Source organism: Procambarus clarkii, chromosome 1, assembly GCF_040958095.1.
Source record: "Procambarus clarkii isolate CNS0578487 chromosome 1, FALCON_Pclarkii_2.0, whole genome shotgun sequence".
Classification (NCBI taxonomy): Eukaryota; Metazoa; Arthropoda; class Malacostraca; order Decapoda; family Cambaridae; genus Procambarus; species Procambarus clarkii.
Genome location: NC_091150.1, coordinates 18631703 through 18658483, shown reverse-complemented (window position 1 = coordinate 18658483; position 26781 = coordinate 18631703). Strand labels below are relative to the sequence as shown.

General features: G+C 50.2%; 1 protein-coding gene across 1 annotated transcript in view; it reads right to left on the bottom strand.

Annotated features, from left to right (window-relative positions):
• LOC123758260 (chorion peroxidase) overlaps positions 1–26781 on the bottom strand; it is a 79878-nt gene that overhangs the window by 49936 nt on the left and 3161 nt on the right. Inside the window, exons 3-4 of the mRNA XM_069320967.1 lie at positions 26092–26196; positions 25854–25998 (exon numbers count right to left, since the gene is read on the bottom strand). Of these exons, the coding sequence (XP_069177068.1) occupies positions 25854–25998; positions 26092–26196 (250 nt within the window). The remainder of the gene's footprint in view (positions 1–25853; positions 25999–26091; positions 26197–26781) is intronic.

Below are 26781 nucleotides of genomic sequence, written 5' to 3'. Positions count from 1 at the left end.
AGCAACCCACGCCACGACTACCAAATTAATAACATTACAGTGTAGCAGATTGATGAAGAAAAGGACCTTGGAGTCAAAATCCAAAACTCACTGAAAGTTGCACAACAAGTGGGAGCAGCAGTAAAAAAAACACACCAAACCCTTGAAATACTTGTTTTGATTTAAAATAATTAATTGGAATAATTTTGACTTTCAGAAAAAGGAGGTAATGAGTCAACTGTATAAATCTCTGGTGCGCCCCATTGGATAACTGTATGCAAGCATGGAGACCATCTTCAGAAGGACATGGCTGCTCTGGAGAAAGTGCAACACTAGGCATAAAAAAAATCCTTCCAGAGCTAAGACATCTCACGTATGAAGAACGGTTGAGGGCCACAAGGCTTACAACACTGCAGACCAGGCATGACAGGGCGGATCTCATTGAAACTTACAAAAACTGACCAATTTGGAGGATGTTGATCCGGACAACTTCTTCAGAAGGTCAGATATAAACGAACAAGGAGCAACAGAATTAAGCTCAACAAGCCACAATGTAGCACTAAAAACTGGAGATGTTTTTCCATCCACAGGGTTATAAACCCGAGGAACGGCCTACCCGCCGAAGCCGTAAAGACCAAAACTGTTAAATGTTAAAATCCACCTGGAAAAGATCATGAAATCAAATGAGGGAACTTTCGACAAGCCGCCGGCTTCCTGTCCTCGTCAAGGCCACTAGTCTTGGAGGACCTTCAGGCAAATTCAGGTAAATAATATGAGGGACGTTGTATGATGATCACCAAAATGTTGTGTACCAACCTTGGTGGTAAACTCACGTTGCATGAAGTGACAAACCATATTATTACTACTAAGTAATAAGTAGATAAACTTATTATCTACTCATACTAAGTAATAAGTAGATAAACTACTTGAAATCCTTACAATGTATCCATACTTCATCTCCAGTAGATAACGACATACGAGACTAAGAAGCAAGTAGTGTATTGTGAAGACCAATAATAACAAACACCAGCTCCCTTATGACTGTAATATCTCCATTGGTCAACACTTACGTATTAGCGATAATATCTACCATTAATGTATATAATGACTTACTGTATATATATATAGCTCTTAAAATAGAACATTCTCTGTAACTGGCGGACGTTGTAATTATAAGGTGTGAAGGACAGATGAAATTGTTAATGCAATAATCCCCGTTGAGGTTATAAAACCTTTTGTGCCCTCCCTAATCCTTTTTGCGCTACGGCTCACAGGATGAGTATGGGGTGCACAATAATGTAGCGGCCTCCAGCGGCAACAATCAAATCCTTGTTACTGTTATGACCAGATTTGGTCTTTATAAACTACTGGTGTAAACTACTGGCTGGTTGGTGTAAACTACTGGCTGGTTGATGTAAACTACTGGCTGGTTGGTGTAAACTACTGGCTGGTTGGTGTAAACTACTGGCTGGTTGGTGTAAACTACTGGCTGGTTGGTGTAAACTATTGACTGGCTGGTGTAAACTGCCAGCTGGCTGGTGTAAACTACTGGCTGGCTGGTGTAAACTACTAGCTGGTTGGTGTAAACTACTGGCTGGCTGGTGTAAACTACCGATTGGTTGGTGTAAACTTCTGACTGGCTTGTATAAATTACGGGCTGGCTGGTGTAAACTTCTGGCTGGTGTAAACTGTCGGCTGGCTGGTGTAAACTGTCGGCTGGCTGGTGTAAACTGTCGGCTGGCTGGTGTAAACGTTTGACTGGCTGGTGTAAACTGTCGGCTGGCTGGTGTAAACTGTCGGCTGGCTGGTGTAAACGTTTGACTGGCTGGTGTAAACTACTGGCTGGCCGGTGTAAACTGGCAGCTGGTTGGTGTAAACTACCGACTGGCTGGTGTAAACTACCGGCTGGCTGGTGTAAACTACTGGCTGGCTGGCTGGTGTAAACTACTGGCTGGCTGGTGTAAACTGCCGTTTGGCTTGTGTAAACTACTGGCTGGTGTAAACTAATGGCTGGCTGGTGTAAACTGCCGGTTGGCTGGTGTAAACTACTGGCTGCCTGGTGCAAACTACTGGCTGCCTGGTGTAAACTATCGGCTGGCTGGTGTAAACTACCGGCTGGCTGGTGTAAACTACCGGCTGACTGGTGTAAACTACCGGCTGGCTGGTGTAAATTGCTGGCTGACTGGTGTAAACTGCCGGCTGGCTGGTGTAAACTACTGGCTGGCTGGTGTAAACTACCGGCTGGCTGGTGTAAACTACTGGCTGGCTGGTGTAAACTGCCGGCTGGTTGGTGTGAACTTCCGACTGGTTGGTGTAAACTACTGGCTGGCTGGTTGGTGTAAACTACTGGCTGGCTGGTTGGTGTAAACTACTGCCTGGCTGATTGGTGTAAACTACCGGCTGGCTGGTGTAAACTACCGACTGGCTGTTGTAGACTACTGGCTGGCGTAAGCTTCCGGCTGGCTGGTGTAAACTACTGGCTGGCTGGTTGGTGTAAACTACTTGCTGCCTGGTTGGTGTAAACTACTAGCTGGCTGATGTAAATTACTGGCTGGCTGGTTTGTGTAAACTACTGGCTGGCTGGTGTAAACTACTGACTGGCTGGTTGGTTGGTGTAAACTACTGGCTGGCTGGTTGGTGTAAACTACTGGCTGGCTGGTTAGTATAAACTACTGGCTGGCTGGTTGGTGTAAACTACTGGCTGGCTGGTGTAAACTACTGACTGGCTGGTGTAAACTACTGGCTGGCTGGTGTAAACTACTGGCTGGCTGGTGTAAACTACTGGCTGGCTGGTGTGAAGTTTGAAAGAAAACCAGAAATTAAGTATTGAGGAGCCAGTACGTTATCCCCAAGCTGCAGTATTAAAAGTTATGACAAGTTTTGTAATAATAGGTATTTGTATGGTCAGCACAGTAACCGGACCAGGCAATGTGATGTAGTCATTGCGGTAATTCGCCTTGGCTATAGACACATCTGGCAGGTTAGTGAGGCTGAGCCACTACCAGAATACTCAGAGTGTAAACTCTGTGATAAACCTTTAATGCATTCACTAGAACACTATATTGATGAATGTGAAGCCGTAAAGGACTGTAGACCTCCTGGCCTCTTGTACCACCAACTGTGTAACTATGTCATTGACTCAGGTGTTCTGGACGACATCCTAACAATTTATCCAAAATTTGCTTGTCCATTTTAAAGAATGAAGAACAATTTTTATTTATATTACTTCTAAGCTGCATCACTTATGAACCCATCCCTGCCCTTGTGTGGCAGTGCACAGTAGAAAGTTGTTTTCACATATCCATACATTAAAACATTGATTGTAACCATGATATATATGTGCTTCAGCCTACAGTTTAGACCTATTGTCTTGTGTATGACCCTCTGTCCTGCGTGACAGTGAATACCAGTATTACCCTCACTTTAATAAGACTATCAAAATTCTCAGATTAGGCAAAATTGTAATTAATTTTGTCAATAAAGATGTTAATAATATAAATAAGTTAATATATATAATATAGAGTGATATTTGTTAAAGATGGTAACGGGACGACGTGCCGCTGTCGTTGCCAGAGCTGGTGACTGTGGGGGTCACTGGGGCCAGACTGGTTGATGCGGCTGCTCCTGGAGCTGGTGGCTGTGGGGGTCACTGGGGCCAGACTGGTTGATGCGGCTGCTCCTGGAGCTGGTGACTGTGGGGGTCACTGGGGCCAGACTGGTTGATGCGGCTGCTCCTGGAGCTGGTGACTGTGGGGGTCACTGGGGCCAGACTGGTTGATGCGGCTGCTCCTGGAGCTGGTGGCTGTGGGGGTCACTGGGCCAGACTGGTTGATGCGGCTGCTCCTGGAGCTGGTGACTGTGGGGGTCACTGAGACCAGACTGGTTGATGCGGCTGCTCCTGGAGCTGGTGACTGTGGGGGTCACTGGGCCAGACTGGTTGATGCGGCTGCTCCTGGAGCTGGTGACTGTGGGGGTCACTGGGCCAGACTGGTTGATGCGGCTGCTCCTGGAGCTGGTGACTGTGGGGGTCACTGGGGCAGACTGGTTGATGCGGCTGCTCCTGGAGCTGGTGACTGTGGGGGTCACTGGGGCAGACTGGTTGATGCGGCTGCTCCTGGAGCTGGTGACTGTGGGGGTCACTGGGGCCAGACTGGTTGATGCGGCTGCTCCTGGAGCTGGTGACTGTGGGGGTCACTGGGACCAGACTGGTTGATGCGGCTGCTCCTGGAGCTGGTGACTGTGGGGGTCACTGGGGCCAGACTGGTTGATGCGGCTGCTCCTGGAGCTGGTGACTGTGGGGGTCACTGGGGCCAGACTGGTTGATGCGGCTGCTCCTGGAGCTGGTGACTGTGGGGGTCACTGGGGCCAGACTGGTTGATGCGGCTGCTCCTGGAGCTGGTGACTGTGGGGGTCACTGGGGCCAGACTGGTTGATGCGGCTGCTCCTGGAGCTGGTGACTGTGGGGGTCACTGGGGCAGACTGGTTGATGCGGCTGCTCCTGGAGCTGGTGACTGTGGGGGTCACTGGGGCAGACTGGTTGATGCGGCTGCTCCTGGAGCTGGTGACTGTGGGGGTCACTGGGGCAGACTGGTTGATGCGGCTGCTCCTGGAGCTGGTGACTGTGGGGGTCACTGGGGCCAGACTGGTTGATGCGGCTGCTCCTGGAGCTGGTGACTGTGGGGGTCACTGGGACCAGACTGGTTGATGCGGCTGCTCCTGGAGCTGGTGACTGTGGGGGTCACTGGGACCAGACTGGTTGATGCGGCTGCTCCTGGAGCTGGTGACTGTGGGGGTCACTGGGACCAGACTGGTTGATGCGGCTGCTCCTGGAGCTGGTGACTGTGGGGGTCACTGGACCAGACTGGTTGGTGCGGCAGCTCCTGGAGATGGTGACTGTGGGGGTCACTGGGGCCAGACTGGTTGAAGCGGCTGCTCCTGGAGCTGGTGACTGTGGGGGTCACTGGGGCCAGACTGGTTGAAGCGGCTGCTCCTGGAGCTGGTGACTGTGGGGGTCACTGGGGCCAGACTGGTTGATGCGGCTGCTCCTGGAGCTGGTGGCTGTGGGGGTCACTGGGGCCAGACTGGTTGATGCGGCTGCTCCTGGAGCTGGTGACTGTGGGGGTCACTGGTTGATGCGGCTGCTCCTGGAGCTGGTGACTGTGGGGGTCACTGGGGGCAGACTGGTTGATGCGGCTGCTCCTGGAGCTGGTGACTGTGGGGGTCACTGGGCCAGACTGGTTGATGCGGCTGCTCCTGGAGCTGGTGACTGTGGGGGTCACTGGGGCCAGACTGGTTGATGCGGCTGTTCCCTGCTGGTCGAGGCAGCAACTTGTATATAAGTCCCCAGTTAAGTCCCGTGCTGGCTTCAATGCGTCGTTGGAACATTTATAAAGTATCCTTAGAGAGGATCGTGTACGCGTGCGGGTTACTCTGGGCTGAAGTTCATCTGAAGTTCCTGGGCGACTTTGCTTAAGTTCGTCAGCCAATTTGTCTATCAAAAGAAGTTCTGGAATATAAAGTAAATGTAAAGATACTGCCACTTGCTATGTTCGGAGGGATTACATTTATAAATAAATGATAATACTCGCATACGGTGTTCGAATCCTGTGTTCTAGGTATAAGGGCTCATCATACCTCTCATAATTAGTTTAAGTTATACGATTATAAGTTATAAACAAGTTATAAAACTATTAATTAATTCTGGGAGAACGTTCCGAGGGGGCGGGGTCGTACCTCTTATACTTGGAGGGCGGGGCCGTGCCTCTTATACTTGGAGGGCGGGGCCGTACCTCTTATACTTGGAGGGTGGGGCCGTACCTCTTATACTTGGAGGGCGGGGCCGTACCTCTTATACTTGGAGGGCGGGGCCGTACCTCTTATACTTGGAGGGCGGGGCCGTGCCTCTTATACTTGGAGGGCGGGGCCGTGCCTCTTATTCTTGGAGGGCGGGGTCGTACCTCTTATACTTGGAGGGCGGGGCCGTACCTCTTATACTTGGAGGGCGGGGCCGTACCTCTTATACTTGGAGGGCGGGGCCGTACCTCTTATACTTGGAGGGCGGGGCCGTACCTCTTATACTTGGAGGGCGAGGCCGTACCTCTTATACTTGGAGGGCGAGGCCGTACCTCTTATACTTGGAGGGCGGGGCCGTACCTCTTATACTTGGAGGGCGAGGCCGTACCTCTTATACTTGGAGGGCGGGGCCGTACCTCTTATACTTGGAGGGCGGGGCCGTACCTCTTATACTTGGAGGGCGGGGCCGTACCTCTTATACTTGGAGGGCGGGGCCGTACCTCTTATACTTGGAGGGCGGGGCCGTACCTCTTATACTTGGAGGGCGAGGCCGTACCTCTTATACTTGGAGGGCGTGATGTGCCCTCTAAGGATTTAATGTCCCCGCGGCCCGGTCTCTGACAAGGTCTCCTGGTTGATCGTCTATCAACCAGGCTGTTGGACGCGGCTGCTCGCAGCTTGACGTATGAATCACAGCCTGGTTGATCAGGTATCCTATGGAGGTGTTTATTGTTCTCTCTTCAACACTGTGAGAGGCCAGTTATGCCCTTCATGTGTAGTGGGGGAGAGTTGAGGTCTTGGGCCCTTGATGGTGGTAGAGTTCTCTGTGTACCTAACTACACAAAGTCCCCATCACATGTGACCACGTCACAAAGTTCCCATCAGATAAGTCTTTCCAAAGGTAAAGCAAGGTAACTCCACATAGACAATAGGAGGCAGGAAAGAGAAAGTGAGGACCGGAGGAGCTCCATCACCGGCCGCCGGACCCGACGCCTTCACCCCATCAAGTAAGAAGGTTGCTCAACACAGGCAACAAACGCCGAGTTTAGCATTGTTTCCATGTAAAATATGTATGTGATCATTACAAAGGTGGTAACAATAATCATAATACAAAAATGATTTTTATCAACATTCACACAAAGAGGCATTACAAGTTGGCTGAAAATATATTAATTTTGAGTGTCGGAAAAAAAATATCTGCTTCCTTGGCAGAGCGGAGTGACCTGACGGGTAATGCTTCCTCAGCAACACGACCTGTCTCACATTCCTCGTCTTTTTACCCCCCCTCTCTTCCCCCCCCCTCCCTTTCCTCCCTCTCTTCCCCCCCCCCCTCCCTTTCCTCCCTCTCTTCCACCTCTCTTCCACCTCTCTTCCTCCTCGCTCTCTGCACCCGTCCTTCCTCCTCCTCCCTCTCCACCCGTCTCTCCCATACCTTGCCTGCACGTCACCACCATACCTTGCCTGCACGCCACCACCATACCTTGCCTGCACGTCACCACCATACCTTGCCTGCACGCCACCACCATACCGTGCCTGCACGCCACCACCATACCTTGCCTGCACGCCACCACCATACCTTGCCTGCACGCCACCACCATACCGTGCCTGCACGTCACCACCATACCTTGCCTGCACGCCACCACCATACCTTGCCTGCACGTCACCACCATACCTTGCCTGCACGCCACCACCATACCTTGCCTGCACGCCACCACCATACCGTGCCTGCACGCCACCACCATACCGTGCCTGCACGCCACCACCGTAACCTGCCAGAACAATCACCATAAACTTTGGCCACAAAGAGGCGTGTGTCAGTGCCAAGACCTGCCAGGTGAGGCACTACAAGCAAGTGCCACACCTCGAGGCCTTCAGCTCTTATTGACAGCCATTCTCTTGCCTGAGGCCCTGCTGGTGCCCTGTGGGGGGAGGGGGGTGCCGGGAGGCACAGCGTGTCACGAAGTAATAACATTAGAGGAGCGTGAGTTGGCACCCCGGTGATGGTTCGTCCCAGTGTTCGTCCACAGCCCCAGTTGGTAGCTTGAGAAACATGAGAGTCCACCTACTAACCAGGCCAGCATGTACAAGACAAGGATGAGTCTCAGGAGTACCTAACTGATACTCAACTGAGTACTGAGTACTCAACTTTAAATAATATAATATATTTGCTGTCCTATCTGCAATAATAATAAGAGACTTGATAACAAGAACCTTTAAAACACGAGATGTTAAACCAACTACAGTACTTACAAAGACACGAGTGCTGTATAGGAGAGAATATTATACCACACTAACAGCCCCATTCAAAGTTGGAGCAATTGCTGATCTTTAGGACGTGGTAGAGAATTTATTGCCCGAATCAGTCAATTAAAAACATCCAAATTATTGGAACTGCTTAAAAAATATATAATAATTTACACCTTTAAAATATTGGAAACAATGGTTCCAAATGTGCGCACCAAAATCATTCGTAACGAGATCAGAAAGCATGAGAGAATATACGAAAACACCTTTTGATAAGCTGAGATCCAGTTTGTACAAGTGTTGACACACTGAGAGGCAGGTTGGATAAACACTAAGGCTCCAAGACATTTAAACATCCTCCAGCTGTACATAATGGGCATAACTAGTTGACCTCTCACGGCGTTCAAAAGGATACTTGACCAACTGGGCTGTGACACAGTGTTAGCAGCGGCGTCTTACAGCTTACTAAGAGGCCGGGCCCGGTTGATATTGATCCTCGAGAACACGGCAAAGTAACCTAACCTAACCCTATATAGTCTAACTTAAGCTATGTAATTTGCATTAAGAAACTCCACGTATTATGTCTGTGTGTGGAGCAGTGAGGGCTCGTGCTGGGACGGCTGCCAGCCATTACTGACGACCGGTGAAAGTTGAACAACCACCAGACGAAAAAAAAAGAAAGTCGACCAAGTAGACCATAGAAGAGTGAACTGGTCATAGCAGTTGAACTATGACTCTGCAAGTAGCGCATCCTGTTATGTGTGCCGCACCTGCCCTTCCTCAGCACCACCTTCCCGCCTCTCTCTTATTATTAACTTTCATCTAACTTACCTGTTAATATATTTATTAAGATATCGTTTGGTATAGTGAATATGGGGTTCGATAAAAAGGGAAACCTCACGGGGTTCGACTCCCTCTACCCATCACTGTGCCCTGGAGAGCGAGGTGGTCATGAAGACTTCCTGCTGCTGCTGCTGGTGGTGGTGGTGGTGGTGGTGGTGGTGGTGGTGGTGGTGGTGCTGGTGGTGGTGGTGGTGGTGGTGGTGCTGGTGGTGGTGGTGGTGGTGGTGGTGGTGCTGGTGGTGGTGGTGGTGGTGGTGGTGGTGGTGCTGGTGGTGGTGGTGGTGGTGGTGGTGGTGGTGGTGGTGGTGGTGGTGGTGGTGGTGGTGGTGCTGGTGGTGGTGGTGGTGGTGCTGGTGGTGGTGGTGGTGGTGGTGGTGCTGGTGGTGGTGGTGGTGGTGGTGGTGGTGGTGGTGGTGGTGCTGGTGGTGGTGGTGGTGGTGGTGGTGGTGGTGGTGGTGCTGGTGGTGGTGGTGGTGAGAGGGAAGACAATCACTGTGGTTGTTGAGCCCTAATCACCTCAGACAGTTCATACCCGGAGGGTTAATGACCTCTCCGCGATGGAACAAGGCGCGGTTCACCTTGTCTTACTAGGTGAACCATGGCCCCCTTGTCTTACTAGGTGAACCATGGCCCCCTTGTCTTACCAGGTGAACCATGGCCCCCTTGTCTTACTAGGTGAACCATGGCCCCCTTGTCTTACCAGGTGAACCATGGCCCCCTTGTCTTACTAGGTGAACCATGGCCCCCTTGTCTTACCAGGTGAACCATGGCCCCCTTGTCTTACCAGGTGAACCATGGCCCCCTTGTCTTACTAGGTGAACCATGGCCCCCTTGTCTTACCAGGTGAACCATGGCCCCCTTGTCTTACTAGGTGAACCATGGCCCCCTTGTCTTACTAGGTGAACCATGGCCCCCTTGTCTTACTAGGTGAACCATGGCCCCCTTGTCTTACCAGGTGAACCATGGCCCCCTTGTCTTACTAGGTGAACCATGGCCCCCTTGTCTTACTAGGTGAACCATGGCCCCCTTGTCTTACTAGGTGAACCATGGCCCCCTTGTCTTACTAGGTGAACCATGGCCCCCTTGTCTTACCAGGTGAACCATGTCCCCTTGTCTTACCAGGTGAACCATGGCCCCCGTGTCTTACTAGGTGAACCATGGCCCCCTTGTCTTACTAGGTGAACCATGGCCCCCGTGTCTTACTAGGTGAACCATGGCCCCCTTGTCTTACTAGGTGAACCATGGCCCCCTTGTCTTACTAGGTGAACCATGGTCCCCTTGTCTTACCAGGTGAACCATGGCCCCCTTGTCTTACTAGGTGAACCATGGTCCCCTTGTCTTACCAGGTGAACCATGGCCCCCTTGTCTTACTAGGTGAACCATGGTCCCCTTGTCTTACCAGGTGAACCATGGCCCCCTTGTCTTACTAGGTGAACCATGGCCCCCTTGTCTTACTAGGTGAACCATGGCCCCCTTGTCTTGTGTGTTGGACAAACTGCCAAATTAAAGGGATGAAGAGACAGTTCATTACCAGCAGAGGTGTTGCCTGGTGTAGAACACTACTGACAGAGGTGTTGCCTGGTGTAGAACACTACTGACAGAGGTGTTGCCTGGTGTAGAACACTACTGACAGAGGTGTTGCCTGGTGTAGAACACTACTGGCAGAGGTGTTGCCTGGTGTAGGACACTACTGGCAGAGGTGTTGCCTGGTGTAGGACACTACTGGCAGAGGTGTTGCCTGGTGTAGAACACTACTGACAGAGGTGTTGCCTGGTGTAGAACACTACTGACAGAGGTGTTGCCTGGTGTAGGACACTACTGGCAGAGGTGTTGCCTGGTGTAGGACACTACTGGCAGAGGTGTTGCCTGGTGTAGGATACTACTGGCAGAGGTGTTGCCTGGTGTAGAACACTACTGACAGAGGTGTTGCCTGGTGTAGGACACTACTGGCAGAGGTGTTGCCTGGTGTAGGACACTACTGGCAGAGGTGTTGCCTGGTGTAGGACACTACTGGCAGAGGTGTTGCCTGGTGTAGGACACTACTGGCAGAGGTGTTGCCTGGTGTAGGACACTACTGGCAGAGGTGTTGCCTGGTGTAGGACACTACTGGCAGAGGTGTTGCCTGGTGTAGGACACTACTGGCAGAGGTGTTGCCTGGTGTAGGACACTACTGGCAGAGGTGTTGCCTGGTGTAGAACACTACTGACAGAGGTGTTGCCTGGTGTAGGACACTACTGGCAGAGGTGTTGCCTGGTGTAGGACACTACTGGCAGAGGTGTTGCCTGGTGTAGGACACTACTGGCAGAGGTGTTGCCTGGTGTAGGACACTACTGGCAGAGGTGTTGCCTGGTGTAGGACACTACTGGCAGAGGTGTTGCCTGGTGTAGAACACTACTGACAGAGGTGTTGCCTGGTGTAGGACACTACTGGCAGAGGTGTTGCCTGGTGTAGGACACTACTGACAGAGGTGTTGCCTGGTGTAGGACACTACTGGCAGAGGTGTTGCCTGGTGTAGGACACTACTGGCAGAGGTGTTGCCTGGTGTAGGACACTACTGGCAGAGGTGTTGCCTGGTGTAGGACACTACTGACAGAGGTGTTGCCTGGTGTAGGACACTACTGACAGAGGTGTTGCCTTGTGTAGGACACTACTGGCAGAGTGTTGCCTGGTGTAGGACACTACTGGCAGAGGTGTTGCCTGGTGTAGGACACTACTGGCAGAGTGTTGCCTGGTGTAGGACACTACTGGCAGAGTGTTGCCTGGTGTAGGACACTACTAGTGGTGGTGGTGGGTGTAGTGAAGACAAAGTGCCACGACCACCACACTATGGTGAAGCCTTCATCAATCACGCCAGTAGCGACAACATACATGTACCAATATCCCGTATGGCAGGGAAAGTACAGGAAACTTCCCCCGCCACCATCGTCGCTGCTCAACAGACATCTCCGCGACCTCAGCAGACATCAACTGTGCAAGATGAGGGAGATAATCACCTTAGGAACAAAAGGCATCTTGACTTCAGAAGTCCAATTGGTCATCACCCCCCCCTTGCTAAAGTGTGATTACAGCGCACCCTGAGGATGACACTGCAAGAAAACCTCCGAAGACACTTTCACAAACCTGATCTCCTCAGGAATCTGGAACGCCCCGCTTGAGAACTGGGTTCGAGCCCCCCCCAGGCCCTGCCTCACATGACGTAAGTGATTTAACACGCAAAGTGTTCACTCAAAAAGTTGAACAAATATCCGTTAAAGTGAGGTGTCCCGGAGGGGGGGGGAGGAGGCGGCCAGGGGGGGGGGAGGAGGCGGCCAGGGGGGGGGGGGAGGAGGCGGCCCTGGGGGATGGGAGGCGGTGGCCCGGGGGAGTAGGAGGTGGCCCGGGGGGAGCAGGAGGTGGCCCGGGGGGGGAGCAGGAGGTGGCCCGGGGGGGAGCAGGAGGTGGCCCGGGGGGGAGCAGGAGGTGGCCCGGGGGGGAGCAGGAGGTGGCCCGTGGGGGAGCAGGAGGTGGCCCGGGGAAGCAGGAGGTGGCCCGGGGGGAGCAGGAGGTGGCCCGGGGGAGTAGGAGGTGGCCCGGGGGAGCAGGAGGCGGCCCGGGGGAGCAGGAGGTAGCCCGGGGGAGCAGGAGGTGGCCCGGGGGAGCAGGAGGCGGCCCGGGGGAGCAGGAGGTGGCCCAGGGGAGCAGGAGGTGGCCCGGGGGAGCAGGAGGCGGCCCGGAGGAGCATGAGGCGGCCCGTGGGGAGGAGGAGGTGGCCCGGGGGAGCAGGAGGTGGCCCGGGGGAGCAGGAGGTGGCCCGGGGGAGCAGGAGGTGGCCCGGAGGAGCAGGAGGCGGCCCGGGGGGAGCAGGAGGTGGCCCGGGGGAGCAGGAGGTGGCCCGGGGGAGCAGGAGGTGGCCTGGGGGGAGCAGGTGGTGGCCTGGGGGGAGCAGGAGGTGGCCCGGAGGAGCAGGAGGCGGCCCTGGGGGAGGAGGAGGTGGCCCGGGGGAGCAGGAGGTGGCCCGGGGGAGCAGGAGGTGGCCCGGGGGAGCAGGAGGTGGCCCGGGGGAGCAGGAGGTGGCCCGGGGGAGCAGGAGGTGGCCCGGGGGAGCAGGCGGCGGCTCAGGGGAGCAGGAGGTGGCCCGGGGGAGCAGGAGGTGGCCCGGGGGAGCAGGAGGTGGCCCGGGGGAGCAGGAGGCGGCCCGGGGGGGAGCAGGAGGTGGCCCGGGGGAGCAGGAGGTGGCCCGGGGGAGCAGGAGGTGGCCCGGGGGAGCAGGAGGTGGCCCGGGGGAGCAGGAGGTGGCCCGGGGGAGCAGGAGGTGGCCCGGGGGAGCAGGAGGCGGCCCGGGGGAGCAGGAGGTGGCCCGGGGGAGCAGGAGGCGGCCCGGGGGAGCAGGAGGTGGCCCGGGGGGAGCAGGATGTGGCCCGGGGGAGCAGGAGGTGGCCCGGGGGAGCAGGAGGTGGCCCGGGGAGCAGGAGGCGGCCCGGGGGGGAGCAGGAGGCGGCCCGGGGGGGAGCAGGAGGTGGCCCGGGGGAGCAGGAGGTGGCCCGGGGGAGCAGGAGGTGGCCCGGGGGAGCAGGAGGTGGCCCGGGGGAGCAGGAGGTGGCCCGGGGGAGCAGGAGGTGGCCCGGGGGAGCAGGAGGCGGCCCGGGGGAGCAGGAGGTGGCCCGGGGGAGCAGGAGGCGGCCCGGGGGAGCAAGAGGCGGCCCGGGGGAGCAGGAGGTGGCCCGGGGGAGCAGGAAGTGGCCCGGGGGAGCAGGAGGTGGCCCGGGGGGAGCAGGATGTGGCCCGGGGGAGCAGGAGGTGGCCCGGGGGAGCAGGAGGTGGCCCGGGGAGCAGGAGGCGGCCCTGGGGAGCAGGAGGCGGCCCCGGGGGGGGGGGGAGCAGCCATCTGCTGGCATCACAGGACCGTCAACAATGGCTGAATTATATCACTAAAAACTGGTCCAGTCTCGTCCTCTCTCACCCGAGCTGAGCTCTGCTTCCTTACTTTCACCCTACTTCCAGTACTTCCCTCACCCGCCCTCTACCTTCTCACACCTCAACTCAAACATTTCTCCCTCACACCTCTAAAACTTCCCCACCATACCTTCTAAATTTCCCCACGACTGCTCCAAAATTTCCCCACCAAACCTCCAAAATTTCCCCAACCACACCAAAATAGCCTCACCATACCTTCAAATTTTCCCTATAACACCGCCAAAATTTCCCCACCACACCTCCAACATTTCCCTACTCAAAAAGTTGGGAACATTATATTACAAAAATTATGTCATAAATTATTTGCACTTCTGCCCAAAAGCTTAAGTTATACGTAAGCTTATATAACTGTAACGAGTGTACAGTCATTAGGTATAACACCAACTCTTGGATAATCTGACTCAACAGATTACCATGTCTAAGCCATCGTGGTTTATCTATGTCTAACTGTCATAATTTTATCAATGGCTAAACCACAACGGTTTTACCAATGTCTAAATCATCGTGGTTTTATCAATGTCTAAATCATCGTGGTTTAATCAATGTCTAAATCATCGTGGTTTAATCAATGTCTAAATCATCGTGGTTTAATCAATGTCTAAATCATCGTGGTTTTATCAATGTCTAAATCATCGTGGTTTAATCAATGTCTAAATCATCGTGGTTTTATCAATGTCTAAATCATCGTGGTTTAATCAATGTCTAAATCATCGTGGTTTTATCAATGTCTAAATCACAATAATTTTACCAATGTGTACAAGTTAATAGTTTTATCAATGTCAAGGTTAAGTCTTCAGGGTTAACCATTTATATTTATGGCGAGAAAAATATCAATATACGGATTTGTGAACTAACGTTGGATAAACGAGCCTGTATTGATGATAACCACTCCAAGCATTCTCAACCACTTGGGCTGGACGGTAGAGCGACGGTCACGCTTCGTGCAGGTCGGCGTTCAATTCCCGACGGTCCACAAGTGGTTGGGCACCATTCCTTCCTCCCGTCCCATCCCAAATCCTTATCCTGACCCCTTCCAGTGCTATATAGTCGTAATGGCTTGGCGCTTTCCCCTTGATAATCCCCCCCATCCTTCTCTCCACGAAAAAAAACTTGTACTTATGTGGCAATACGAATTAATTTATGTTTGTAGGCTGAAGATGGAAAGCAAAACCTGGCGCAGTGATTATGTTGGACCGACGAGGTTGTGAGTCCATCACCAGTGAAGAGTTTATGGTGTTAACCCGGACGGTGTTGTGGGTACTACACAACAACAACAACAAGACTCACAACATTGTACAACTTCTCCAGCGTCGCTCCGTCATCTTTCTGGGTCCTGGTGCCTCAGGTGGCGTCTAGGTCTCGCCCACCGGGTATACGGCGCCAGCAGACACGGACGCACCGGGTAGGGCGCCAGCAGACACGGACGGACCGGGTAGGACGCCAGCAGACACGGACGGACCGGGTACGACGCCAACAGACACGGACGCACCGGGTAGGACGCCAGCAGACACGGACGCACCGGGTAGGACGCCAGCAGACACGGACGCACCGGGTAATAAGCCAGCAGACAGGTGGGCACGACCAGTTTCATGCACAAGATCCACACACTGACTGGCTGCTCTTCACCGCTGCCGCCCTTATATAGAGTCTGCTCTTCCTGGCACCAGTCAGCCCAGGGTGAGAAAGTTCGAAAATACCACACGGGTTATGCCCGCGGTAGTCAAAATGAATACTTTCTTTGTCTGTCTCTCATTGTCTCACTCTCTCTTGTTCAAACTAATACTACGGTTCATTAAGAATTTACTAAGATTCATAAGGAAACTGGACGCTAAGGGCTGTTGTTCTACGACTCGCCCGTGGAATGAAAGGTCGCTGATGGAGGGAAGTTAAGAAAGGCACTACCAACATAAGGGTGTTTGAGTACCTTGTATTGTGAGTGCCAACTACTGGTTGTCTATAAACTTGGGATTGATGGGGAAGCTGGAGAACATTTGCCTGGTATGTAACGGTGTCCGCTGACATGTCTTGAGGCTCTGATGCGCTGACCTATCCATCTTGAGTGGGTCAAGACTTGAAGTGAGTCTTCTTGGTCCTCCACCTTGTCCAGAACTGTGGTACCAACGGAGGAAGCCCTCCAGGAGTGTGGACCATGCTCAGGTGCGAGGAAATGTGGGACTCATGTAAGGTTGTGCAGCCCCTACTGTCAAGAAGGTACAAGATTCACCTTAAGGCAGTTAGTTTCTAGGCTACCTTGCTTGCCAGGGTAAACATTTAACTTTCCATAGTAGGCATCCATCGGTCTCAGGAGACTATGGAGTTACCTTTCCATGGTGTTACGGTAACGACACCATCATCGGAGTGCAACCCGTTCTCGCAAATTTAATAAGTCAATATTGACTTATTAAATTTGCGAGAACGGGTTGCGGAGTGTGGAGTGGCGATTTCGGCGCCATCTATGGGTCTGCACTCCAACTCCCAGGTATTTGGTGCAACTCAGACGACGCCATCTGTTGGTGGTGGCGCGGCAGAGATGAATGGCTCCGGTTTCCTGTCTGTCAGAATGTGAGGTCGATGATGATGACCTCTGGTGGGTGGTGTATCAAGATCAGCGCCATCTAGGTTGTAGCTGCAAGTCACAATGTCAATTCCCGGGTGGACGAGTGTTATCCCAGGGTTGCCCAGGGTACTGTCAATCTGGCTAATGACGTTTTATGTCCACAGAGGTGACATATGGAGGCAATTGAGCTGAGGAGGGCAATTCACCTTGGGCAGTCCACGAACTCTTAGCTTGGTCCTGCAAGAGGACTAAGTAGCTGCCGTCGATCCGAGCAGTGTGTTAGCTGCTGATATATGCAGTGCTTTTAAAGATCGATGTACCCGAGGTTGGCTCGTAAGAGTTACGGAAGACAGTGATGTGTCTATTGTGAAGTGCTGCTATCAAGCTGCTAGAGGCTTCTGCCAGGGTGTTAGCTATCCCTGTATGTGTTAGTTTGGGCCCCCTGTCAGCGTGTTGCTGAAGCCCTCTGCCAGTGAGTATCTGGAGAGTGAAGGTGGGGCGTAGGTACATCATGAGACTGTGTGGGTGGACTGGCCCACGTAGAAGGTGAACTCGCCAGTGTTGCCCAGTATAAGTGGACAAGGTGTACCTGGAATGTGGATTCACTGGGATTGATGAACACTGTCGTTGTGTTGTGTCCTGCTTGAATGAGACACCATTGTAAATAGCTGCAGTTATACTTTAATATTATAATATATATATTGGTGAAGGGAAATGTGTATTACTTCAGGGATGCCAGATTGGGCTACAAGTAGCGAATTGGGCTACTTTTCAGAGCCCTACGCTCCCAAATTTTTAATTTCGCTACTTGCGACTTTTTGGGCTACTTTAAAAACATGTTGGGCTATTAATGTTAAGAAACTCAATGATGATTTTTATGCTTTTTTTATAATGTCATGTGTACAAATCACAGCCGCGTCCAACAGCTTGATTGAATAGACCACTTACCGCAGGAGGCCAGGTCAGAGACCGACCCCCTGGGGACGTTGATCCTAGGAACTTCCGAAAGAAAAAGTAACCGCAAGGCAAGATAATCCTCCCCAGGGGCTATAGATTTCCCAACCTTAATTGCCATTACTACTTCATCCCGGGTACTGTCTATGTTAAGTGACCTCCCACTGTTGCCTACTGTAAATATTAGGTTTCCCTTTAGGTGTTTCCAAGAATCAAATGACTGTCGTTAGAGCGGATTAGCATACAGTGAACTTGGCAGCTTCATCTGTGCTTGCATTGTTTGTGTGGCTCTGACCTCCAGAAGGATAGTTCGACACAAGTTACCGCATATAGAAAAGAAGTTACCGCTGTTACTTTTAGAATTTGCTTAAGTGTTAAGATAAAGAAGTGTAAAATGGGGAAGTGGTCTAAATACCAGGAAGCGTGGCAGATGTCCTGGCTTAAGGATCCCGTGTTTGGAAAGTGGTTGGCTGAAGTGAAAGAAGATGGAAATAAGGCATATTGTAAAGTTTGTAGAAGAGCTCATAGAAGTGATTTAAAGAAACACAGTGAAACATTAAAACACAGACAAAATATATCGGAGATAAGTCATCAGCAGATGAGCATCGTTTGTTCTATCAAAGAAGGAAGATAAACTTACTAAATTTGAATGTCGTCTGTCTGTATGTACTGTCGCTATCTAGAACTCTAACATTATGTTTGTAACTCATCTTGTATGTATGTACTTTTACCTGAATAAACATTTGATATGATTCGATTTGACTAAACAAAAAATTGGGCTACTCTACTTGCAAATTCGCTACTTTTTGACCGTCAGCTCGCTACTTTTAGCAATTTGGATCTGGCAACCCTGTATTACTTATCCCTTCCATCCTTTTTTATTCATTTCACAGCCAGTTTTGAAAGCTTACCACGGACTTGGGGTTGGGTATAGTAAGAGGTCATAACAGCAAGAACCCCGTTACTGGCCCATAGTGGCCGTTTCAATGGTCATTGAAGATTCAAACTTTATTCTCAAGATGCCAACTTCGTCACTGAACACTAGGCTTTTTCCACTCATTTGTATACCTGATCATGTGTAGTATCATGCGGTCTAGTTACCGCCAACACTTGTGCTTTTTCTTCCCCAAATGTATGTGACTTGCCGTCGTCTTCTCCAGGTAGCTATTGCTGCAAGTTGGTGATTAATGAGGTTCATAGCAGTTGGCATTTCTTCTTTGTCATATATAAATGTTAGAATGTAGTCATTAGCATAGACATGAGTTTCAGGTATGAGGAGTTGTAAGTCAGAGAAGTAGACTCTCCTCACCAAAGGACCAAGCACAGTGCCGGGCTGTACACAGGCATCAGTTAAGTGGTTCCGGGTTCTGTTCCATTGAGAAGTATTCTAAGAGTCCGTTCTTGAAGTTAGTCCATTATTAGCAATGAACTGGAGCGAACACACCTCTGCTGCAGTGGTCTACCCAGTGGGTGTGGCCCTGGTGGGGGGAACCATACCTCTGTCGTAGTGGTCTACCCAGTGGGTGTGGCCCTGGTGGGTGGGGGGGGGACCACACCTCTGTTGCAGTGGTCTACCCAGTGGGTGTGGCCCTGGTGGGGGGGGACGACACCTCTGCTGCAGTGGTCTACACAGTGGGTGTGGCCCTGGTGGGGGGGGGACCATACCTCTGTCGTAGTGGTCTACCCAGTGGGTGTGGCCCTGGTGGGGGGGGGACCACACCTCTGCTGCAGTGATCTACCCAGTGGGTGTGGCCCTGGTGGGGGGGGGGGGTCACACCTCTGCCGTAGTGGTCTACCCAGTGGGTGTGGCCCTGGTGGGGGGGGGGACCATACTTCTGCCGTAGTGGTCTACCCAGTGGGTGTGGCCCTGGTGGGGGGAGGACCATACTTCTGCCGTAGTGGTCTACACAGTGGGTGTGGCCCTGGTGGGGGGGACCATACCTCTGTCGTAGTGGTCTACCCAGTGGGTGTGGCCCTGGTGGGGGGGACCATACCTCTGTCGTAGTGATCTACCCAGTGGGTGTGGCCCTGGTGGGGGGGACCATACCTCTGCCGTAGTGGTGACAGGGTACACCAGGAGGCTCAGTTAGACCAGCCTGAATCAATCGGCTGGTTTGGCAAGTGGATCTGGTCAAATATTGGGTCACGTATCGGTATCCCTATTGGTCCCTGAGCTGCCAGTCAGATCTTTCATTGTTTCCCTTCATATAGGCTTGTTACCCGTGAGGCTGCCCAGGTGCTTGTACCTCCCCTCGTTAGACCCTGTGGTGTGTGTCGTCAAGGCCAGAGAAGTTTAATTTTGTTATATTTTGACACGTTACCTTTCCCTCGTCACATCCCTTCTCCCTCTCTCACTCTTACTCTCCTGCCACAGACGCGGCCACACAATTACAGTGCTAACAAGCATATATACAGTTTCTTCTGTCCTCTTGTTAAGAGATATGTTGAACATATAATTCAGTGATTTATGAAATAATGAACCACAGAAGATGATTGTAGTGTTCTTAAAATGCTAATTTAACCTATATGCGTAAATACACCACTATACAGAATTACGTCCTTCATAAACAGTGTTGGAGGTGTCTTTTACATAATGTTATTACTGTGCGTTTACAAAGGTGAAGTGCAATTCTGACCTGCTTACATTGAGGTTACCTTGAGGTACTTCCGGGGCTTAGTGTCCCCGCGGCCCGGTCGTCGACCAGGCCTCCTGTTTGCTGGACTGATCAACCAGGCTGTTGGACGCGGCTGCTCGCAGCCTGAAGTATGAGACACAGCCTGGTTGATCAGGTATCCTTTGGAGGTGCTTATCCAATTCTATCTTGAACACTGTGAAGGGTCTGCCAGTTATGCCCCTTATGTGTAGTGGAAGCGTGTTGAACAGTCTCGGGCCTCTGATGTTGATAGTTCTCTCTCAGAGTACCTGTTGCACCTCTGCTTTTCAACAGGGGTATTCTGCACATCCTGCCATGCCTTCTGGTCTCGTGTGCTGTAATTTCTGTGTGCAGGTTTGGGACCAGCCCCTCAATTAATTTCCACGTATAGATTATTATGTATCTCTCCCGCCTGCGCTCAAGGGAATACAGATTTAGGCTCTTTAGTCGGTCCCAGTAGTTTAGATGTTTTACTGAGTGAATTCTAGCAGTAAAGAATCTCTGCACGCTCTCCAGGTCAGCAATTTCTCCAGCTTTGAAAGGGGCTGTCATTGTGCAGCAGTACTCCACTCTAGAGAGCACAAGCGTTTTGAAAAATGTCATCATCGGTACAGCATCTCTAGTGTGAAAAGTTCTTGTTATCCAACCTGTCATTTTTCTTGCAGTTGTGACGGCTACTTTATTGTGTTCTTTAAAGGTAAGGTCTTCCGACATGAGTACACCCAGATCCTTTACATTGCCTTTTCGTTCTGTTATGATTTGCCTGAGTTTTGTACGTGGTTTCCGTTTATATATTTTCATTTTTTCCATAGCGCATGAGCTGGAACTTATCTACGTTAAACACCATATTATTTTCTGTAGCCCATAGAAAGACCTGATCTACATCTGACTGGAGGTTCGCCGTGTCCTCTATGTTGCCTACTCTCATGAAGATCCTAGTGTCATCTGCAAAGGATGATACAGTGCTATAGGTTGTGTTCTTGTCTATGTCCGATATGAGGATGAGAAAAAGTACTGGAGCAAGCACAGTACCCTGGGGGACTGAGCTCTTCACGGTTGATGGGATGGATTTTATTTTGTTGACTATTACACATTGGGTTCTGTTAGTCAGGAAATTGTAGATCCATTTGCCTATTTTTCCGGTAATTTCTTTTGAACGCATTTTATGTGCAATAACACCATGGTCACATTTATTAAAAGCTTTTGCGAAATCTGTGTAAATTACATCAGCGTTTTGTTTGTCTTCCATAGCATCTAATGCCATATCATAGTGGTCCAGCAACTGCGACAGGCAAGAGCGCCCTGTTCTGAAACCATGTTGTCCGGGGTTATGGAGATGCTGTGATTCCATGTATTTTGTGATCTTACTTCTTAGCGCACTCTCAAAATTTTTTATGATGTGCGATGTTAGTGCTATCGGTCTGTAATTTTTTGCCTCTGCCTTATTTCCTCCTTTATGGAGTGGTGTTATCTCTGCTGTTTTTTAGTATGTCAGGGATAACGCCAGTATCTAGGCTTTGTCTCCACAGAATGTGAAAGGCCTGCGATAGTGGTTTTTTACAGTTCTTGATGAATATGGAGTTCCAAGAATCCGGGCCTGGTGCAGAGTGCATAGGCCTACTGTTTATGGCTTCTTCAAAATCCAGTGAGGACAGGGTGACGTCTGATATATGATTTGATGTTGGTATCATATCAATAAAAAATTCATTTGGGTTATCAATCTTTAGTGTGTTTAATGGCTCGCTGAAAACAGTCGTACTGCTTCCTCAGTAGCTCGCTCATTTCTTTGTTGTCATCGGTGAAAGTTCCATCTCCCTTTCGCAGGGGCCCGATACTAGATGTGGTTTTTGATCTTGATTTTGCATAGGAGAAAAAATATTTCGGATTTCTTTCTATTTCACTGATGGCCTTTTGCTCTCTTTGCCTGTCCTGGGTTTTGTATGATTCTTGTAGCTTGAGTTCAATTGTTTCTATTTCTCTACCTAACCTTCGCCGTTCTTGAGATAGGGTGCTTCCACATATTCTGTATACACACACACACACACACACACACACACACACACACACACACACACACACACACCCTAGGCTCCTCTAGGGGCCTCGTAGCCTGGTGGATAGCGCGCAGGACTCGTAATTCTGTGGCGCGGGTTCGATTCCCGCACGAGGCAGAAACAAATGGGCAAAGTTTCTTTCACCCTAAGTGCCCCTGTTACCTAGCAGTAAATAGGTACCTGGGAGTTAGTCAGCTGTCACGGGCTGCTTCCTGGGGTGTGTGTGTGTGGTGTGGAAAAAAAAAAAGTAGTTAGTAAACAGTTGATTGACAGTTGAGAGGCGGGCCGAAAGAGCAAAGCTCAACCCCCGCAAAAACACAACTAGTAAACACACACACACACACACACACACACACACACACACACACACACACACACACACACATACAGCTATAGTTGTTATAGAAATTAGTGTGTTATTAAGCAGTTAACTACTGAAGGTGATCGTGAGGTGTTTGAGTAGCGCCGCTTATCCCGGCCAGGCGGCAGACTGCTCTCACTCACATAAAAAAGGTAACAAAAAATGCTGCTTTGCCTGGCGGTGTGAAAGTTGCAGGATTAAACAATAAACAGATGAAAAATTAACATAATTTACTGTAACCTTAAATATTCAGAAAATATTAGTTTATGCTTATTAAACAATATTTGGCGATTTAAATACTTACAAAATAAAAGCGCAAATGAGTAGGTTACTCTACTTGAAAAGACAATAATGGTGACTAAATTATCATATATAAAGTGCACACGACCATCGTCAAGCATCGTAGCAAGACCACAGCGAGTGAAGGAGGCAGAGGTAGATCCCAGGAGCACCAAAAGTAGTCTGTTGTTCCAGGCTGTTGTTGTTGTTTTAGATTCAGCTACTGGGAACAAAAAGTTCCAAGTAGCACGGGCTATGGTGAGCCCGTTGTGGACTCACCTGGCACAGGAGCGGGGCTGTAACTAGGGGGGTTCCAGGCCACCGGCAGGTGTGTGTGTATATATATTGTGACGGGAAAGTGTTGGAGTGTAGATGTTCGGCAGTCCTCCAATGGCAGGTGTCAATGCCTGGTCACACTTACCAAAAAAAATATAGACTGCTTGCCTGTTGTCTGGGGCAAGTGAGAGGGAGGAACACGTAAAACACAAAGTATGAACAATGAAACTTTAATATTTACTTAAAACATAAATGAAAATAAAGACAAGTTCCGTGGCAATGAAAAGTGCAATTAAAATAACAAAGATAAATGCAAAAACACAATAGATCAAATAGTAATAATAGTGAAATGGTGCTGAGAATATTGGCTACGGCTGAGACCTCCCTTAGTATACAAACGCCAGAGAGCTAGTATGCCAGAGAGAGATGTCAAATTTTAGAGCACAAAGAATATTCTGAAGTTGATGGCTGGTCCAGGCTCAGATGTTGACTCAAGTAGATGGCGCTGAGGTGCAGGGTGCAGGTGTGCAGTTGGCGAGTCACCAATCAGGAGCAGGCAGGCTGGGATGGGTAGTTGGCTGGTTGATGACGAGCCGGCATGGAGGGTGTGTGGAGTAGGGGGGTTTAGGGTACGTTTTGCCTCCTGGTCAAAACGTTTTGTGCTACCGGTGGACGTATCTTGAATGTAGCATCTATACTTGTAGACTTAATGTAACTTTAGGTAGGAAAGAGCAGGCTCTCTTGAAAGAGATTATCGTCACAATATATATATATATATATATATATATATATATATATATATATATATATATATATATAATATATATATAATATATATATAATATAATATAATATAATATATATATATATGTGCAGGTGACATCATGTCTGGTGGCAAGGTGCAGTTGGTAAGGAGCCGGCGAGGTGACAAGCAATTAGCGGGAGCTAACAGGTCACCGGTGAACACATCTGGCGTGGGCTCCCGGGGCCTGGTAGGGCGACCCAGGCGGAGGGTATCCAGATGTCTGTCTGGGGCCGCTGTCTGGTTTTGCTGTCACAGAGGTGTACTGTAGCATACGGGCGTTGAAGGTAGGAGGAAGAGGCAGCTTTCACTGCTATGCAGGGGATTACGTGACAGTGATTAAGATGCTTTTACAAGTTCAGGTTATAGATACATCACATACATTGTATAACTGATGCATTACATAGTCAATCTTGGGTAGAAGTCCAATATATCAAGTGTTCCAGTATTCATGTAGTAGTTACAGAGTTCAGCATACCTCAGCCCAGGTGGGTGAGAGTTAACCAATATGGGACGTTCTATAATATAATGTTCAAGGGAATGCATGTTTTCTCTTTCACAAAGTTGCCAAATTGTGTAATCGATTTTTTTGTTATTTTTGCATGCGAAGAAATAACATAATTATATATATAAAATGAACCCCAAAGGGCATGAAAACAAACAAATAAATCTCAAAATAAACAATACCCAAATTTGTAACAAATTAGATGGCAAATTCCTTGGCATTCTCATTGACCACAAGCTGAATTTCCAGGGACACATTCTAAACATCAAAAAAAGTTTCAAAAACTGTGGGCATTCTTTCTAAGATCAGATATTATGTACCACGCCCTGCCCTGGTGACTATTACTCCCTTATCTATCCATATCTCAACTATGGTATTTGTGCTTGGGGCTCTACTACCCAAAATCACTTACGTCCTCTAATTACTCAACACAAAGCTGCTATTAGAACAATATCCAATTCTGGCCCCAGACATCACTCGGTACCCCTACTCAAATCTCTGAATATGTTAGACATTAAGTCACTGCACATTCTCTCATGTGTATTATACATATATAAAACGCTAAACTATAATGCCAATCCTGATCTCAAAAGCTTCATAGAAGGTTGTAACAGAACCCATGAGCACCACACTAGAAATAAATACAGTTTTGATATTCCTAGAGTACGACTTAATCAAACTAGAAATGCTCTACAAATCAAGGGGCCCAGAATGTGGAATGACCTTCCCAACCATGTTAAAGACTGTACCTCTCTCAACCAGTTTAAGTTAAAAGCGAAGCTATACCTAATAAATTCCCTGTAACCTACCTTACCCTTCTATTGTCAACCAATGTCTGTTTTTTCTTTAAAGAGCGCTGTTTGTCGACATAATTATATTTGTGCTGCTTTTTCATCTATGTTTTCATTTCTTGTTTTCATTCTACTCATTATGCTCAATTAGTATTAAGCTTGTCATTTAAGTTTATCATGCCCGAAACGCTTTGCGTAATAGTGGCTTTAGGCATTGTATGTACTAGCTCTACCTATAAGTCAACCAATCCTTGTATAAATTTATTGTATGTATGTACCTTACCTAAATAAAATTGTATTGTATTCTAAAGGAACAAAACCATACGCCTGAAGGGTCACAGAACACAAGGGTACAACAATGACAGGCCTGAAGGGCCTACAGTAAACAATGAAAGGGAACACATAAAACACATGACAGTAGTCTGTCCACAACGGAACTAAACAAAACAATACAAATAAAAAAAGTTAAAGCAAAACATAAAAATACAGTTCAGGTATAAAAACAAAAACAAAATACAAACCTATGGAACATTAAGAAACGTAAGGCACACAACCATAAGCTTGAAAGGCCTACAGCAGACATAACAAGCGGGAGTCGGGAGCAAGCAACGCCAAACCTATCCAAACTTTTCCAGAAAGTCCACCACTGGAAACCGGATGCCATACCCCTCCCAAAGAACCGCTATAGCAGGATTAACAGGCGTACGAGGACGCGCCATCATATCCGGAATTCCGGCCATAACTGTATGGGGAATCAGGCACCCAAACAATATCTGGGCATACGGGGTTCGTCAACACCCGCTCTCACATCGAAGGTTCGTCTCGAGCACAAATTTCTTGGAAAACAGCATCACTAAGAGACTGAATGTCCCGTTCAACATCACCAGACACGGCCGCCGCTGGTTGTACCACGGGAGGCGCCGCCACAGGAGGCAACACCACAGGGGCCACATCTGTAACAACATCCACAGGTTCGGGCACCGGCACAGAATCACCACGTCATACATCCTTCCTCAGTACCACCACAAGGTCCCGGCCCTCATCACCACGTCGTACATCCTTCCTCAGGACCACCACAAGGCCCTGGCCCTCATCACCATCTGCACCACTCGCCACAGGAGGAGGGACCACCGCCCACTGCGAGGAACCCCCTGCAGGAGAAGAAACAGAAGTTAACTTAGATACATGGCCATCTGCTGCAGCAACAGGCACGTGCACCTCTGCCACCACCGTCGTAGTCGACACCGCCACCCCAGGGACCACCTCACCTACACTCGCAGGCATCAAATTCACCCACGTCGGCCCAGGCAGAAGGAGAAGAACGCCTCGAGCGCTTGGGACCCGGCCTCACATCTTCAGAATCGGAGATGTAACCAGAAGCACGGGAAGCGCAGGGGGGGGGGGGGGGGGATTGTTGCACACTTTCGCCCAGCGCAAGACGTCAGCAGCCTCAACAACAGGGGCGACCGAACCCACCACAGCAGGAGACCCCGCCTCCACATCACCTCCCACCACAGCTGGGACAAGCAGCAGGGACGAAGAAACAGTAGCCGCAGGACAAGGCAGAGGGACAGACGCAGGAGACGGAGGGGGGAGGCGTAGCAGACGGAGAAGCTGAAGACGGGGAAGGAGCACCTGGAAGAACAGCAACAGCACAAGGAACGCCATCAGCAGCAGGACACCCACCCAAGGACTGCACAACCACTTTTTTGGATTTTTTGTTGGTACAACTGCAA